An 18305-nucleotide genomic window follows, 5' to 3' on the forward strand; every position below is an offset into this window, starting at 1 on the left:
ACAGAATCTGAAGCAGGATCCAGGCTCCGAGCTGTCAGCACAGAGCCTGATGCAGGGCTTGAACCCACGAACCATGAGATCATGACCTGAGCCAAAGTTGGCCGCTTAACCGACTGAGCCACCCAGGTGCCCCAAGTGCTTCCTTTGGTTTTAAAAGGAAAGATAAATATCTAAGAAGCATTGCTTGTGAACCTCATTTTATCAATCCTGCACACTTGAGACAAACTAATCTGAAGTACAGCTTTCATCACATCATACCCCTTCAAAAACCTCCATAACTCCACCATGAGCAAACAACATCCCAACTTCTTCGCTTGAACTTAGACTTTGCAAAGTAGCACCTTCACCACTTTTCTCCCACTCTTCTGAAACCTTAACTCAGCTCTTCCATACCTAGCCCATATACTTGCCCTACATAAGCCTGATTCTATCCTGCTTCTCTGTCTTTATCCACTCTGATCTCCACTACGAATGTCTCCATCCATCTGAATGCTATCCACTTTTCCAGGTGGCCTTCAACTCAAATCTTGCCACTTTCTTCAAGTCCTGCTCTGAACCACACTTATATTTTACTTCAAGTTACAGTAAATTCTCTACAACAGATTCCAAGTGAGCCATAAATTGGCTTTTGAAGAATTTATTAGTTACATTTAAAAAAAGAAAACATTTTTAGAGTATCTATTGTTCTGGGCACTAAGACATCAGGTTGAATAAGAGGATGTCCCCACCCTGGAAGATCTCACAGAAACAGCTGACAACTGCTCCCATACCAACTTTTCCTCACATATCTGCCATTCTCAGCTGCCTGCAAAGCACTTAATGCGCAATCAACATTCCACATACAGACACACACACCCACACACATACACATTTCCTAACCCAGGCCTCTAGGATCATAAAACTCAAAGGCTTTCAAAAGTTGCTTCTCCGGAAGAAAAAGTTAGAGATCCTCTATCTTACAGCTCTCTATATTGTCTGCTACAGAGCATTCCACTTAATTTTATGCATTTTCTATTCTTTTCTAATTTTTCCGTAAGGATATGTTGAATCTAGTCAATCATATTGTTACTTATAGAGTAAGATACTAAACTTATGATATCTAATACAATACTATACACATATGGTAAATACATCATTGTTCATTGACCGATCAAAATAATCCATCTTGATGTTTACGTGTACTATAAATTATAGGTGAATTATTACTCAGAATACATGTTACATATTTATCAGTCATCTACTTTTCAAAATCTCATACTTATTGGTTTTGTTCCCAACCCTTCTCCATATTCCCTATGCATGAAGAAAAAAAAAAAGATAGATGGATAGATAGATACCTGTTTTGAGTAATGACTAGTTAGCATACAGCCATGAACATGAAAAAGATAATATGATTTTGTTTGAAGCACAAGATTATAATTTAATCATAATATATAGACCTTAGTAAGTCATTGGCTTCTGTCAGAGGCTATCAAAGAATATCTGCTGCCTACTTTCAGTGCAAAGGGGTTTTTAATAATAATACCTCACATAATGTTTCCAAGTGTTTCTCAAACCATCTCCATCAGAAACATTTGGGGTCATCATTAAATACGCATTAATGATAAGCCCACAAATCAGTATCTCTAAGAGTGGAGATGAGAAAACTACAGATATACCAAGCACTTGCTGACTATTTTATATACTATCCCACATTACACACAATTTTGTGCTTTTATGTTTTATAAGAGATATTTTATTTGCTTAATCTAATACTTGAAGAGAAAATATGTGAGTATCACCTCGAGGTGCACTTCACTGAAACACAGAGAAGCTAGGTGATATGTTCAAGGTCACACAGCACAGTGCCAGGTATTCATTTATTCATTCATTCAACATGTATTCATTAAGTGCTTACCAAGTGCCAGACTGTTCTAGGCAGAGATACAGCAGTGACCAAGCAAAGACCATGGTCTTATGAGGCTTATTATTCTCTTGGGCACATTTTAGGCAGCCAGTAAACATTACACAAGAGAAATTAGATACAGTCAGGCCTCCAGACTCTTAATCAAATGCTTTCTCCCTACAACGCATGATTGATTCACTAACTGTAACATATCATATCATGTAGCCTGTGTAGGCAAAATGCAAATACAATAAAAATCAAAATTCATTCTTCAGGCAGTATGGAGAGTGGATATAGTGTCAGGGTGTAAGGAGTAAAGGAAATCTGGGTTAAAAGCCTGGCTTTTGTGCTTCATATACCATGACAGCACTCTGGACAAGTTATCTAACCCTTTAAGCTTTTGTTACAGAATTTATCAATGCCTACCTAGAAGGATTGATGTGAGGATCAAAACCTGTAACAGCGTATGTAAAGCATCAAGCATGGGTCCAGGAGAGTGCAGGCATTGGTTAGCTTTTCCTCCACAATCAAATATGAATCTTATCTGACAACACCACAGCATGCCTAACCTAAAAGGCCAGATTTGAGATCTAGTGGAAGTCAACTGTAACTGGTTTGCTTAAATTTCATCATAGAGACTGCTTTCACAAATTTTATCCTACATTATATACTTAGGTGATACCCCGTTGGGATAAAAAGCGCAATATTATCCTGTTATTTAAAAAAAACATGCAGGGTGCCTGGGTGGCTCAGTCAGTTGAGTGTCTAACTTTGGCTCAGGTCATGATCTCAGGCTTGTGAGTTCGAGCCCTGCATCAGGCTCTGGGCTGACAGCCCGGAGCGTGGAGCCTGCAGCCTGCTTCAGATTCTGTATCTCCCTATCTCTGCCCCTTTCCCAGTTCACACTCTGTCTCTCTCTCTCTCTCTCTCAAAAATAATTAAACATTTTTTAAAAAAACATGCATTTTGAGGTTTTATTATCATGATGCTAGTCTATACATTAGGAACATCACTTCATTTTCTAGGAAGAATTATATCGGATCATCACTTAAAAAGTGTGTATATATAATAATGTATCTTCTCTTTTTATCAAACTGTTAAGTAATATAATAAGACCCTAAAGACTAAGTTCAGCTACCATGTCCTACCTCCCCAACCTAATTTTCCCCCTTCTTTGTCAGCTCACAACAATCCAATGACACTGGCATTCTTCTGGCTCCTCAAATGTACCAGACCCTCCAGCATTTAGACACCAGCATTGGTCACCAGGCTGATGCCTAACTGGGTCGCACCTTATACATCTGGTCCTCAGAGAAGCCTTCCCTGACCAACCATTCCGACAGTGTTAGGCTGCACAGTGTAGGGTGATGTGGTGAAGCCTCAGGACAATGATACATGATAGAGAAGCCTGGGTTCCATTCAGTCATCTGACAAGGTAGATAAAAGTTCACGAGCAATAGGATATAACTGGCAATAATGCATCTGCATTGGCTAGTTGAAGATATCAGCCAGAGCTTTCGGAAGTGTTCCTTCCTCTGCCAAGAGGTATAAAATATTGCTGACAACAGGGAGTACTATTAAAGGGAACTCCCAATGTGGCCTAATTCTCTCCACTTCTGCTTTTATTCTTTGCTGTCAAAACACATTTTGCAGAGAACTTTGGAAGTACACTATTATAATGGTCTGAGGCACACTGTTGTATATGTTAATAGTATATAGAGCCCTTTTTCAGAGTTCTTTTTATTTGTCTTTAATGTTTACTTTCTGCTAATGTTTGTTTTCTCCACTTAAGGACTGTGCCCCCTCTGCCCCCCGCCGTTGCCTGCTTTATCACCAGTGCCTGCCAGTTCCCAGCATAGAGAGGGAACATGTGCAAGAACCATTCACTGGATCGATTAATTAAGATATAAAGATGTGTCCATGTGAAAGAAAGAAATACAGTATATGGAAGTTAAGTTTACCTAATACCTGTAAAGTACATAAAGTAATGCTGGGCACTTAGTAAGCACTCAATGAATGCTGTCTTTATCTGCTTAGCTAGAACAAAAATCTCCCAAGTAGGATAACAGAAGACAGAACAGCTGTTAGTGACTGACAAATACTAAGGTTGAGCACATGCTGGGTGGTTACCCCTGTCAGAGTATATATCACAGTGCACTAAAGGAACCAGAGTAATGCTTCACAACAACTGTTTTTAAGTTATTTCATTTTAACATGTGCATATACAAATTTAAAAGTCCAAGATCCAGGGCGCCTAGATGACTCAGTCAGTTAAGCGTCTGACTCTTGGTTTCAGCTCAGGTCACGATCTCAAAGTTCATAGAATCAGGCCCTGTGTTGGGCTCTGCGCAGAGCATGGACCTTGTTTGGGATTCTCTCCCTCCCTCTCTCTCTCTCTCTCTGCCCCGCCCCCACTCTCTGTCTGTCTCTCTCTCTCTCTCAAAATAAATAAATAAACATTAAAAAAAAAAAAGAAAGTCCAAGATCTTTTCACATATTCGTGGTTGAGTTCAGTACTCTTAAAACAAAACCACCCACAATAATAAAGTCTTGTACACATAAGCACTTCTATGGGATAGAGCAAAGAGATACATCCATCCTCCATTCTCCTGGCGGATGGAAAGAAAACTGGTGCCCTTAAATATTTTAAGAAAAGGCTATACACATTTTTCTTAGACTTGTGAAAATGAAACAGGCAATAAAAGCAACAAATACTTGTATCTCAAGACACTGAAATCCCAACAGCTGCTTTAAAATTAATAAAAAGAAGGAAAGGCAGATAAGAGAAGACTCAAGGTCACTCTGCCTCTGTTTAACCCAAAACTGCAGGAATATTTCCTAAAGAATTCACTGACGAAAGTGATTCAGGGAAGGAACACCTAACTGGGAAAAGGTTTCAGACCTACCAATCCAATCTGTTTTGGAAATGGATGTCTTTAACTATTTTTATTTATTAGACTTTCACACTTTTTTTTAGCTTCCACGCCATTCTTACCGTTTTCTCACAGAGTCCATTTTCTAAGAGTCTTCAAGTGAACCAAACACATTTTAGTCATCTCTACATTTTTTAGGAAATTCCCAACCTATTATTAATAAAGAGGGTTTGCTATAAAATCAAATAATTCTCCCACTGTCAGAACCTAATGTATATAACAAATCAGACACAACTCCACCTGAGGCTTTAAGCAACAAATTTTTAAATACATAACCACTTATTAATACTCCAGAAGGAAAAAGAGACCTTCCGCTCTGTACATATGCCAAATGAAGGTATGGTCTAGTCAGCCATTCTACTTGACAGAAGGACTATTCCTAAGTTACATCCGGGTGCCTATACCAAGCTTGAACAGTGTAATACACGCAGAAAATGTGTTCATCGCTTATCTGTTGCTTCTTGCTTTTTAAAAAGACTGTTATAAAATTAACTCAAATTTAGGCTTATAGGTTAATGAAGAGGAAAATCCCTTTGGAAGAAACAGGGAGTAAATTTATAAATATTCTAAAGCTAAAGAATGACACCTACCTCAGGCCCTGTGATGTGCATCAGACCAGAAACAGCAGAGGCAACAGCATCATAACCAGCTCGCTGAGACAGTGGACCTGTCTGACCGTACCCTAAGACAAGAATAGACATAGTCGGTAACAAGCCGGGGGAGCAATGGTACAATAGTGTGTTAAAAACTCTTTGTATCGGGGCGCCTGGGTGGCTCAGTCGGTTAAAGCCTCCGACTTCAGCTCAGGCCATGATCTCGCGGTCCGTGAGTTCGAGCCCCGCGTCGGGCTCTGGGCTGATGGCTCGGAGCCTGGAGCCTGCTTCCGATTCTGTGTCTCCCTCTCTCTCTGCCCCTCCCCCGTTCACGCTCTGTCTCTCTCTGTCTCAAAAATAAATAAAAAACGTTAAAAAAAAATAAAATAAAATAAAAAATAAATAAAAAAAAATAAAAAAAAAACTCTTTGTATCCAGAAATCTTGCAGCAATTTATTACTATTACAAGGCATATAATAGTATCCCTTGAAAGGAAGCAACAAAAATTATTTATGATCTTATACCCCAAAAGGGTGCAAACTGGAAACTCGAGGTCTGAATCCCACCTGCATGAATGTTCTGTCTGGCCTGAAGAGTGTCCTGGAATGTTTTTATTGAGTTTCCAGCTGTTTAAAAAGCAGGAGATAACACATAAAATACAAATCTCTGGCTTTTCTTGAAAAATCAGAAAATAAGTTCAAAACTAGGTCCATGCAACAATCAATTAGAGTAAGTAACAGCTCTTCCCTTTACAGAGGGAAATAAAATTCTCCAATTTGCCTTTCCTCCACCAGTCTTACTCCTTTATGCCTAAGCCTAATTCAGTCCCAGACTCCAATCATATATGTTATTCTTGTTCTGTACAAACCAATAATACAAAGTAAAATAAAACAATAAACCAATGTCCCTCTGGAATCTGTTTACATATTTTCTCAGGTATGTAAAAATATATACACAAATGATGATTAAAAACTTTGAACATAAATAATATGATTGCATGACCTAACAGTGTGTTCTAAGATTACAAACAGAAGGTGAAGTTATTATTTTTTTTTTCCTCCAGCAAAAATCAAGAGAACACAAGAAATAGTTTCTCCTGCTCTCCTAGGTTCCTAAGCCCTGGCACTTATTGTTGAATAATAAAGAGTATTTCAGGTGCTACATGAATCTGTCTCCAAATACCATGTTATCAACCAAAGAGTGAACACATGAAAAGCCTTCCAGATCCGTAAGCTATTAGCTGAAATCTCCTGTATACCTTACTTTAGAAACCCAGAAAGGGGTGCCTCAGGGCCTTTGCTTGCCTCTCCAGTTACCTGGGACATTCTCTCTCCATTTCATTCCATATATCCATATACATCACTCCCTCACATCCTCCAAATCTGCACTCAAATGTCTCCTTACCAGAGAGACCTTCCCCAAAGAACTTTTATGAAAGAGCACTCTCCCTTCTCACTCTTAATCCGCCTTATCTGACTATATTTGTCTTCATAGCACTCATCCCAAGATATATAACATAGCTATATGTTTACTAATTTAGTCTGGTCTCCTCCCTACGAAAATGTGTGCTCCAGAATTTTTTTTCCATCTGATTCACTGCTGGGTTCACAGCATCCAGAATAGTATTCAATAACATTTATTGAATAAATGAATACTTGTTACATAAAATACATTAAAAGAAATAATCTATAACAACTAAATTAATAAAGAAACTAAAGAACTTTTTGTTTTGTTTTGTTTTTGACCAAAATTGCAATCTAGGAGGTGCCTGAATTTTCCTCCTCCCACAGACACACCAAATGCACAGCTCCACGTGGACTAATTCCCTCTGAGAGAAATCCAGAATTGGTTGTTTGACTACTACATGGTGTAATGGAGAAAATACCCACATCTGAATGGGTAGGAAAGGCTGAGTCACACTCCTGCCATAAACCCCACTCCTGGCACAGCACCATCCAATCAAGAAGAAACTCCCAGCTCCAACTTCTCCTTCAGGAGTAAAAGGTTTGGGCCACATATCAGGTGTCCCAACTTTTAAGGCTCCCACCTGAGGGAAAGGCCCCCAAAGCACCTCACTCTGAGATCCAGCAGGACTAAAGCAGAACTAAAGCAAACAAAAACGAGTCAATGACAGGTGCATAAACACTAACCACAGGCTATCTTCCCAGGGATCGGCACAGAGGGAGCAGGCAAAAATGTCCATCTCCCAGCTTTTCCCTACAAATGGTCTCACTGCATAATTTATAAGCTACCACCTGAGGATTTGGACTGTAATTAACATATATCTAGGTGCTGACTGCAATTCTACCTGGAATTCAAAAGAGCTAGTGGTTCATACTCCAATAATAACACCAGGTCACCAGCATCTCTCTGGAAAGAGCTTCTACACATGTCTGGACCCAGGCTTTTGTAACTATTGCCCAAGGGATGGGCCCCAGATCATCTGACTCTGACAGCCAGTGTGGGTTTACATTCACAAGTCCCACAGTGCTATACCTGCTATAAAGAAGCAGTTTTTAAACAGGCAAACTTTGGGGCGCCTGGGTGGCTCAGTCAGTTAAGCATCCGACTTCAGCTCAGGTCACAATCTCACGGTCTGGTCCATGAGTTCAAGCCCCGCGTCGGGCTCTGGGCTGATGGCTCAGAGCCTGGAGCCTGCTTCCGATTCTGTGTCTCCCTCTCTCTCTGCCCCTCCCCCGTTCATGCTCTGTCTTTGTCTCAAAAATAAATAAACGTTAAAAAAAAATTTTTAATAAATAAATAAATAAACAGGCAAACTCCATGGCTATACATCAGGCTCAGCACAGAAAGAGAGCACAAAAACACCTATCTCCCAGTTTCTCCACAGAAAGAGTTTGAATGCATACTTTCTCAGGTGTTGTCTGAGGACCAGCTTCTAATAAACCTACATGTACGTGTTAACTGCTATCATCCCCTTTGGGGACACTGATGGATCTTGGCACACACTCAACCAGCAAAAGACATGAAGAACAAACACAATGGCTTGGGCAATCATAAAGATTTGAGAGGAAACTTGGAGCTCAGGCCAGGGTGATTAATGAGGTTTGTCTCCTATACAAAACTGGTCTCAAGACTGAGAGAGGTGGCTGTTTTAGATAATATATAGAAACCAACACAGAGAATCAAGGAAAATGAAGAAACAGGAATATGTTCCAAACAAAAGAACACGGTAAATCTCCAGAAACTGACCTGAAGGAAATGGAAATTATTTTTCTGACAGAGAGTTTGAAATAACAATCATAAAGGCAAGATCAGAAGAGCAATGCATGGTCAAAGTGAGAACTTCACAGGAAAGTAATGCATGACCAAAGTGAAAATTTGGACAAAGAGAGAGAAAACATTTAAAAGTACCACAGAAATCATAGAGCTGAAGAATACAATAACTAAAGTGAAAAATTTGGTAGATGCATTCAACCACAGACTAGATCAGCTGGAAGAAAAGATCAGAGAATTAGAAGAAAGGCAGTGGAATACATCCAATCAGAGGAACAAAAAGGAAAATGAGTGAAAATAGCTTATGGGTTTATGGGACATCATCAAAAAGACCAATATACATATTATAGAGGTCCCAGAAGAAGAAAAGAGGCAGAGGAAGAGGCAAAAGTTTACTTAAAGATATAGTGCCTAAAAACTTCCTTTATCTGAAAGAAAAAACATGATATCCAGATCCAGGCAGCCCAAAAATACCTAAAAAGATGAATCTAAAGAGACTCACACTCAGACACATTATATTAAATTGTCAAAACTTACTGCCAAAGGGAGAACCTTAAAACCATCAAGAGAAAAGCAACTTGTTGCATATAAGAGAACTGTCATAAGACTAACAGTAGATTTTACAAAAACTATGCAGGCCAGAAGGGAGTAAAATGAGATATTCAAAGTGCTGAAATAAAAAAATTGCCAGCCAAGGACACTCTATTCAATAAAGCTGCCTTTCAGAATTGAAGGAGTAATAAAGAATTTCCCAAATGAACAAAAGCTGGAGGAATTTATCCCCATTAGACCAGCCTTGCAAGGTATGAAAACAAAAGAGTGCTAACTGGTTACATTAAATTTATCAAAGTATGACACTTTGGTAAATACATAGCTAAATTCAGAAAACTCTAATGTTGTAATGGTGGTGGGTAAGTCACTTATATAACTGTAATATAAAAGTTAAAAAGCAAAAGTATTAAGAACTCCCATAACTACAGTAATTTCTTTTTTTTTTTAGGTTGTAGGTTTTTATTTTATTGTATATATAATTTATTGTCAGATTGGTTTCCATACAACACCCAGTGCTCATCCCAATAGGTGCCCTCCTCAATGCCCATCACCCACTTTTCCCTCTCCCCCACTGCCCATCAACCCTCAGTTTGTTCTCAGTATTTAAGAGTCTATTATGGTTTACCTCCTTCTCTCTCTGTAACTTTTTTTCCCCCGCCCCTCCCCCCTCGTCTTCTATTAAGTTTCTCAGGATAAGAGTGAAAACATATGGTATCTGTCTTTCTCTGCCTGACTTATAGTAATTTCTAAATAGATACATAATATAAAAAAAATATAAACTGTGACATCAAAACATTAAAATGTCAGGAAAGAATGTAAAAATGTTTGTATACATCTAAATTAGGTTGTTATCAACTTATAATAGACTGCTATAATTATAAGATGTTTTATGTAAGCCTCATGGTAACAGAAAGCAAAAACCTATAACAGCTACACAAAAAAGAAAGAAATCTAAGCATACCACCACAGAAAATCATCAAATCATAAAAGAAGAAAACAAAAGAGAAAGGAAGAAACAAAGCAATTACAAAACAACCAGACAACAATTAACAAAATGACACAGTTAAGTCCTTACCTATCAATAATTACTTTAATACAAATGCACTAAGTTCTCTAATCAAAAGACATAGAGTAGCTAAATAGATTAAAAAAAAAAAAAAAGACCCAACTACATGCTGCCTACTAAAGACTTCCTTAAACTTTAAGCACACAGATTGAAAATGAAAAGATAGAAAAAATATTCTATGCAAATGAAACCAAAAGAAAGCAAGGGTAGCTATAGTTATATCAAGTAAAATAGACTTTAAGCCAAAGACTCTAATAAGAGATAAACAAGGGTATTGTGTAATGATTAAAAAAAAAGTCAATCCAACGGGAGGATATAACACTTGTAAATATTTATGTACATGCTCCTAAACAACCAATGGGTCAAAGAAGAAATCAAAAGATAAATAAACATCTTGAGACAAATAAAAATGCAAATACAACTTAACAAAACTTGTAATATATAATATATAAGCAGTTCTAAGAGGGAAGTTTACAGTGATAAATGCCTACATTGAGAAAAAGGAAAGATCTCAGATAAACAACCTAATTTCACACCTCAAGGACTAGGAAAAGAAGAACAAACTGAGCCCAAAATTAGCAGACAGAAGGAAATAACCAAAATCGGAACAGATAGAAACTAAAAAGATAACAGAAAAGATCAATGAAACTAACATCTTTTTTTTTAAAATATAAACAAAATAGACAATCTTTAGTTAGAATAACCAAGGGAAAAAAAGAGACAGAACTGAAATAAATAAAATCAGAAATGAAAGAGAAGTTACAAGTGATGCCACAGAAATACAAAGGACACAAGAGACTATTATTAACAATTATACAACAACAAATTGGACAACCTATACATTGGACAACTGCCAAAATCTAAAAGAGGAGGGCTTCAAAACTCATTTTACAAGGCCAGTATTATCCTGACACCAAAACCAACAAGGACACTAAAGAAAAGAAAATTACAGGCTAATAACCCTGATCAACATAGATGTAAAAATCTCAACAAAAATTAGCAAACTGAATCCAACAGAACATTTTAAATACACCATGATCAAGTGGAATTTATTCCAGGAATGCAAGGATGGTTCAACATCCACAAATCAGTCAATGTGATACATCACATCAACAAAATGAAGGATAAAAATCATATGATCATGTCAATAGATACAGATAAAGCACCTGACAAAATTCAACATCCATTTATCATAAAAGCTCTCAACAAATTGAGTATACAGGGAATGTACCACAACCTAATAAAGGACATATATGACAAAACCAGAGTTAACACCATACTAAATGGTGAAAAGTTATCAGCTTTCCCTCTAAAATCAGGAACAAGACAATAGTACCCACTCTCACCACTTCTATTCAACATAGTATTTGAGGACCTAGCCAGAGTAATTAAGCAAATTAATTGAAGAAAAAAAAAAGTGCATCCAAAGCAGAAAGGAAAAATAAAATTGTCTGTGAATGATACGATCTTACATATAGAAAACCCTTAAGACTCCACCAAAAACTGTGAAAATAAACAAATTTAATAAAATTTCAGGATACAAACTCAATATACAAAAATCTGTTGCATTTCTATACACTAACAACAAATTATATGAAAGAGAAATTAAGAAAACAACCCTATTTACAACAGTATCAAAACAATAAAACATTTGTAATATATTAACCAAAAAGATAAAAGATCTGTATGCTGAAAATTATAGACATTAATGAAAGAAACTGAAGAAGACACATTAAATGGAAAGATTCCCCAAGCTCTTGGACTGGAAGAATTAACATTGTTAAAATGTCAGTGTTACCCGAAGCCACCTACAGATTCAACACAATCTGTATCAAAATCCCAATGGCACTTTTTATGAAATTAGAAAAATAATACTATAATTTATATGAAACCAGAAAAGACCCTAAATAGCCAAAGCTATTGTGAGCAATAAGAACAAAGCTGGAAACACCACATTTCTTGATTTCAAAATATATTAAAAGCTACAGTAATCAAAACAGTACATGGTACTGGCATAAAAACAGACAAAGAGACCAATGGAACTGAATACAGAGCCCCCCAAAAACCACAAATATATGTCAACTAATCTTTGACAAGAGTACCAAGAACACACAATGGTAATTGACGTTCTGTTCAATAAATGGTGTTGGGGGAAAAAAAAAATATATATATATATATATACATATATATATAAATATAAATATATATATGTGTGTATATATATATATATATCTCCACATGCAAAAGAATGAAATGTATCCCTATATTACACTATACACAAAAATCAACTCAAAATGGTTTAAATACTTAACTGTAATATCTGAAATCATAAAAGTTCTAGAAGAAAACATAAGGAGAAAGCTTCTTCACATTGCCCTTGGCAATAATTTTTTGGATATGACACTGAAAACAGGCTAAAATAGACAAATGGAATTACATTAAACTAAAAAGCTTCTGCAAAGCACAGGGAACAATCAGAAATGAAAAGTCTATCTACAGAATGGGAGAAAGTATTTGCAAACCATGTAACCTGATAAGGTGTTAATATCCAAAATTTATATGGAACTCATACAACCAAATAGAAAAAAAAAAACAAATAATCTGATTTAAAAATGAACAAAGGACCTGAATAAACATTTCTCCAAAGAAGACATAACAAGAGACCAATAGGTACATGAAAGATGCTCAACTTCATTAATCATCAGGGAAATGCAAATCAAACCCACAATGAGATATCACCACACACTTGTTAGGATGGCTATTATCAAAAAGACAAGAGATGACAAATGTTGGCAAGGTTCTAGTAAAAAAAAAGGAACCCTTGAGCACTATTGGTAGGAATGTAAGTTGGTATAGCTATTATGGAAAACATTATGAAAATTCCTCAGAAAAATAAATTAATAATAGAACTCCATATGATACCACTTCTGGGTATATATCCAAAGGACATGAAATCAGTATCTCAAGAAGGTATGTGGACTCTCATATTCAGTGCGGCATTATTCACAATAGCAAAGATATGGAAACACATTATGCATTTTGAATACATACAATTTTGTCAATTATTTCTCATTTAGCTTGGGAAAAAAGAAAAAAAAAGATAGATATGTAAAACAAAATCTCCAGCTAAAATTATCACTTAGTATTAAGAAATTAAAGTGGTTCAAGATTAAGTTATATTTATCAGTACCGATGACAGAAAAGATGTCACAACATGTATCTCCTATATGCCTTATTTTGGAAAGTTTCACACAAATAAAAGTTGGAAGAATCATATAATAAGTCCATTAGCAACTTCCATAATTATTTATTCATAGACAATCTTCTTTCCATTACACTTATTTTTCAGCTAAAACTATTATATGAAGAACAAAGTAAAAACCATAAAAAGTCTTGACTCAGGTAAAAACTATTCACACAAAATCCTAGACTCTGCCATGCTGGTGTTCCAGTTTCAGAAACAAAACTTGTAAATTCTGAACTGTTACTTTTTAAATCTTTAGAAAAGCAAAAATGGGATATGAAGGGAATATAATGGGAAATAAAGCATAAGGCAATATTTCTCCAGAAATACAAAAATTAATACCAAGCATTAGGAGTGAATTTATATTCCAGGGCAGCTAATTTACAACTGTAAAGGGCGCTCTAGACCAGCCTTCCAGTATTCCACACAATAGTTTTTAAACAGCTAGTATCTCCAACATAAACAGGCCCCCTGGAGCAGAGAAAAGCTCCACCATAAGAGAGGAACATTGGGGTGCCTGGGTGGCTTGGTTGGTTAAGCATCTGACTCTTGATTTTAGCTCAGGTCATGATCTCAGGGTCATGGGATCGAGCGATGCATCAGGCTCCAAGCTGGGCTCCACACTGAGCTTAGAACCTGCTTAAGATTCTCTTTCTCCCTCTCCCTCTGTCCCCACCCTCTCTTTCTCTCCAAAAAGAATAAAATAAAATAAAAATTAAAATTTAAAAAAACCTGTTAGCTCAACAGGAAGTCAAGAGAAGGAATTAAGTTTCAGTCCACTCTCAGGTGCTCAGGAATTAGGAGTCCAAATCCCTCAAATCAATCAAGGCCCATCAGCACAACTCTATATGGAGTCTTCTAAATAAAGGCCTGCAGGAAAATATGCTCAGAAAAACAAACAACAGGCTAAATAAAAGTGCACCAAAATAGTTGCCTTGTGATACAAATTTTCTTGTTCAGTTTACAACAAAGAGGAAGCACAACTACCAAATTACTTTAAATTACAACTTCCAAGTACTTTTTTTTTTCCATCTAACTTCTTTTTCTTTTAACTATTTTTTTCTTTGAGCACAGAGGCCAACATGCAGCTTGAACTCACAAACCATAAGATCATGCCCGGAGCCAAAAACAAGAGTTGGACACTTAACCACCTGAACCACCCAGGTGCCCCCAAGTACTTCTTTTAAAGAGAGATGTAGTTGCTCTCATGGAGACAGTAGGGCATACTGAGTCAGAAGATGAGTTTTCAGGACTGAAAAAAAAACATGGATCCACATTATAGTTCTGCCAACTACTAAATCATCAGCAATTTATTTGATCTTCCTGAGCCTCAATGTCCTCATCTGTAAAATGGCAATATTCACACTTATCTCATAGATGTCTTATGAGGATTTTATTTGATAAGACAGCATAAGCAAAGTGTATTTTACATCAAGGGCTAAATACACTTCATTAATAAATATGCCTTAATCAGTATACTAATAATGCAGTAGCTTACTCTTTCCACAACATGTTGAGAATAAAAAGAAAACTACCTTGAGGTATGTTGAAATGATGACAATAAATATTCTAAGCATTGCAATTACGTTATTTAATAATACATAAAAATTGAAAATTTTTGTACTTGAAAGCTTGCATATGTTCGTTTTGGAGAAGAAGCGGACAATAATAAAATATATATATTTTGTAATACTGACGAGGGTCAGGAGCAGAAAAATGTTCACCTTTAGCCCAGAAGGCTGACCTATAGCCTGCGTAGTGCTGACAAGGATCAAACATGCGCTGGTTGCTACATTTATCTTAAAGGGTCTCATGACTGCCTATACATCCCACTGATAGTTAATATCGAACTGAACGATAAGTATGAGAGAAATCGTGTAAAGGTAGTTTTATGAGTAGAAATTTGAAGAAGACAGTTATGATCTAATATGCCCGGTATGTCCTCTCCCCATTAAGCACTAAGCATATAATCACCAGCTTCATACAGCAAAAAGTGGGGCTCTTTCTGTCCCCAGGTCCTGTCCCTGTGTTACTTAAATAAATTTAGTAAGTTGCACTGTACAACCTCTCAAGAACTCTTTCTTGACTGTTACACTTGATCATCCTGCAACAATATGAGTCAAAAATTATTCCACCTTTTCATCCTACACTTAACCTTAACTATCTGAATACTGACTACCAGGACTATTAACCAATATTTCTGACAATAAATAGAAAGGGTTTTTTGTTGTTGTTGTTGTTGTTGTTGTTGTTGTTGTTTTTTCTTTTTTTTTTTATGAAATTTATTGTCAAATTGGTTTCCATACAACACCCAGTGCTCATCCCAAAAGGTGCCTTCCTCAATACCCATCACCCACCCTCCCCTCCCTCCCACCCCCCGAAAGGGTTTTTTTTAATTTTTTTTAACATTTATTTATTTTTGACAGACAGAGAAGAGCACAAGCAGGGGAGGGATAGAGAGAGAGAGGGAGATACAGAATCTGAAGCAGGCTCCAGACTCTGAGCTGTTTTAAAGCTGGGAACTGATATTATCAAATAGTATTTTGTAAAGATTACTCTGTTGGCAACGTGAAGATTGATTTATTAATAATTTATTAAAAGGCTGAAAAAATGATAAGCCTGGGATCCAGATAGTTCTTTTTAATTTTATTTTAGCTTACAATTCCAAAATAAGTATAATCAAAACCTAAACTAAAGAGAAGAAATCTAAGCATGTCAGTTTTATTGCATATTCAAGTAATGGGGTAAGGAAAATTAAGGAGGTTATGGAAAATCAGAGAGGAACGCCACACATTCATTCATTTTTTCTCTCGCTTTCTTCTCTCTCTCTCTCTCTCTCTCTCTCTCTCTCTTTCCCTCTCTCTCTGTCTCTCTCTCTCCCTCTCTCTCCTCTCTGTCTCTCTTCTCCCACCCCTTAACTTCATTCACATTCATTTTAAGGAGCAACCTCGCCATCTTGTGGCTTTTATGAACATTGACCATAAAGCAAAACACATTTCCAGACCTACAAGCAAAACTGTGAGGAAAAGAAACTTAAAGGGAAAAGATTTCTTCTTTTAATATTTGTCCTGAATACCACATGATCTGGTCTGCCCGCTCCTGGCTTCACCATTTTTCTTCTTAATTATATCTGTGTTTTCCCTTTGTCCTTAACTTACGAGCACTTAGAAAGCAGGAGCTCCCACGGGTGCTTTTGTTTTCTATAACTCCTATGACACCTCCCACAGTGCTCAACACGCTATCAAAGGTTAACCTTTTGAAGGTCAAACACCCCTCTGACAAACTGGCAAGAAGTTAGAACTCCTCCCCAGAAGAAAACAACAAAACATTTCAAACCCCGTTCATGCACCCCTAGTGAAGAGGCAGGTTAAAGGACCCTCTGCAAGTTACCATTGCTTGCATCTATCTACTCCAGGCCCACGGCACCTGCATCATCAGTATAACTCTCCTGCTGGGGATCAGTTCAAGGACAGTTATGAGGCTTCCTAGCAACTATGAGCTCCAGCATGCGGCTTTGGCCTGATAATAAAAAGAAAAGGGGGGAGCGAAACACAGCATCTCTCATCATTAGCCTCCTGCTCTAGTCTCTCTCCCTCATGCTTCCCTCTTGTGTTCCTGGTGATCTTCCTAAAATCTAAATCAGTGTGTCCTACTTTCCTGCCTAAAGCTTTCTAGGGGCTTTCCAAGCCATCTAGAGTAAATCCAAACTCTTCATGTCCGTGTCTTAGTTCTTGCCTGCTCTCTGGACTAATCTCATCAGTTTTCCCACTGCCCTCTACCTCGAGTCCCACTGTTATTCTTACTGTTCTCTGAATACACCCACAGCTTATCTCCATCCTGGAGATCTTGCACTACCGAGAATGTTCTTTCTTCCAGTCTTCCCATGCCTGCTACTACTGATTATGTCATCCTGAACATACCCTCTTCAAAAAGGCCTTCCCTAACTACCCAATCTAAAATAGACTTCGAGGAACTCCCTAGCACTTTATCACATTTTCAGTCTCTCTAAAGTACTTATCACTATCTGATGTTTAATTTTTTACATGAATATATATCTCCCCTCTAGAACGTTAGCCCCATGAGAGCTGTGACCGAGGTGAATATTCTCTGCGATTCCTTCAGCACCTAGATTAATGTCTACCAGTATCTCAGTAAATGTGTGTTAAACAAATGAATGAATATAATTAAATAAGCTAGGGAAATAAAAATAACACTTATCTTACTACTGGCTATAACACAAAGATTAAATTGTACCTCCTCTAGTAATACCTGAAATAACCTGTTTGGGGCTTGCGGAAAGGGACAGTGTGGGAAGGTCCAGGCAAACTAAATTTCCCAGGTTCAACCGCTGACATTCCCCAAGAGTCCATACATATTTGGCCCCCTCTCTTATTCTCAGTGTTCTAATGAATTTCATCCATACCGTGGCCTCAAACAAGATACTGGCAACACCCTATCTAGAATAATAATGACGATTTATCAAGTTACTATGTAGTAGACACTGATAGATTTTTGTCTATTAGAATCACTTAATTCACATAAGACCCTTATGAGTTAGGTACTATTATCCCTTTTTTACAATGATAAAATCTGAGGCTTAAAAGGTTAAGTGACCCATCCAAGGTCATACAGATAAGAAGTAGCAGAACCAAGGGGCGCCTGGGTGGCGCAGTTGGTTAAGCGTCCGACTTCAGCCAGGTCACGATCTCGCGGTCCGTGAGTTCGAGCCCCGCGTCAGGCTCTGGGCTGATGGCTCGGAGCCTGGAGCCTGTTTCCGATTCTGTGTCTCCCTCTCTCT

General features: G+C 37.3%; 1 protein-coding gene across 3 annotated transcripts in view; it reads right to left on the reverse strand.

Annotated features, from left to right (window-relative positions):
* The window catches only part of SUGCT (succinyl-CoA:glutarate-CoA transferase), a 755607-nt gene that overhangs the window by 648421 nt on the left and 88881 nt on the right, over window positions 1-18305 (reverse strand). For all 3 annotated transcript variants that reach the window (XM_060632202.3, XM_060632197.3, XM_060632204.2), the window contains exon 7: window positions 5409-5500. In XM_060632202.3, the coding sequence (XP_060488185.2) occupies window positions 5409-5500 (92 nt within the window). The remainder of the gene's footprint in view (window positions 1-5408; window positions 5501-18305) is intronic.

The sequence above is a fragment of the Panthera onca genome, chromosome A2 (genome assembly GCF_046562875.1).
Source record: "Panthera onca isolate mPanOnc1 chromosome A2, mPanOnc1 haplotype 2, whole genome shotgun sequence".
Lineage (NCBI taxonomy): Eukaryota > Metazoa > Chordata > Mammalia > Carnivora > Felidae > Panthera > Panthera onca.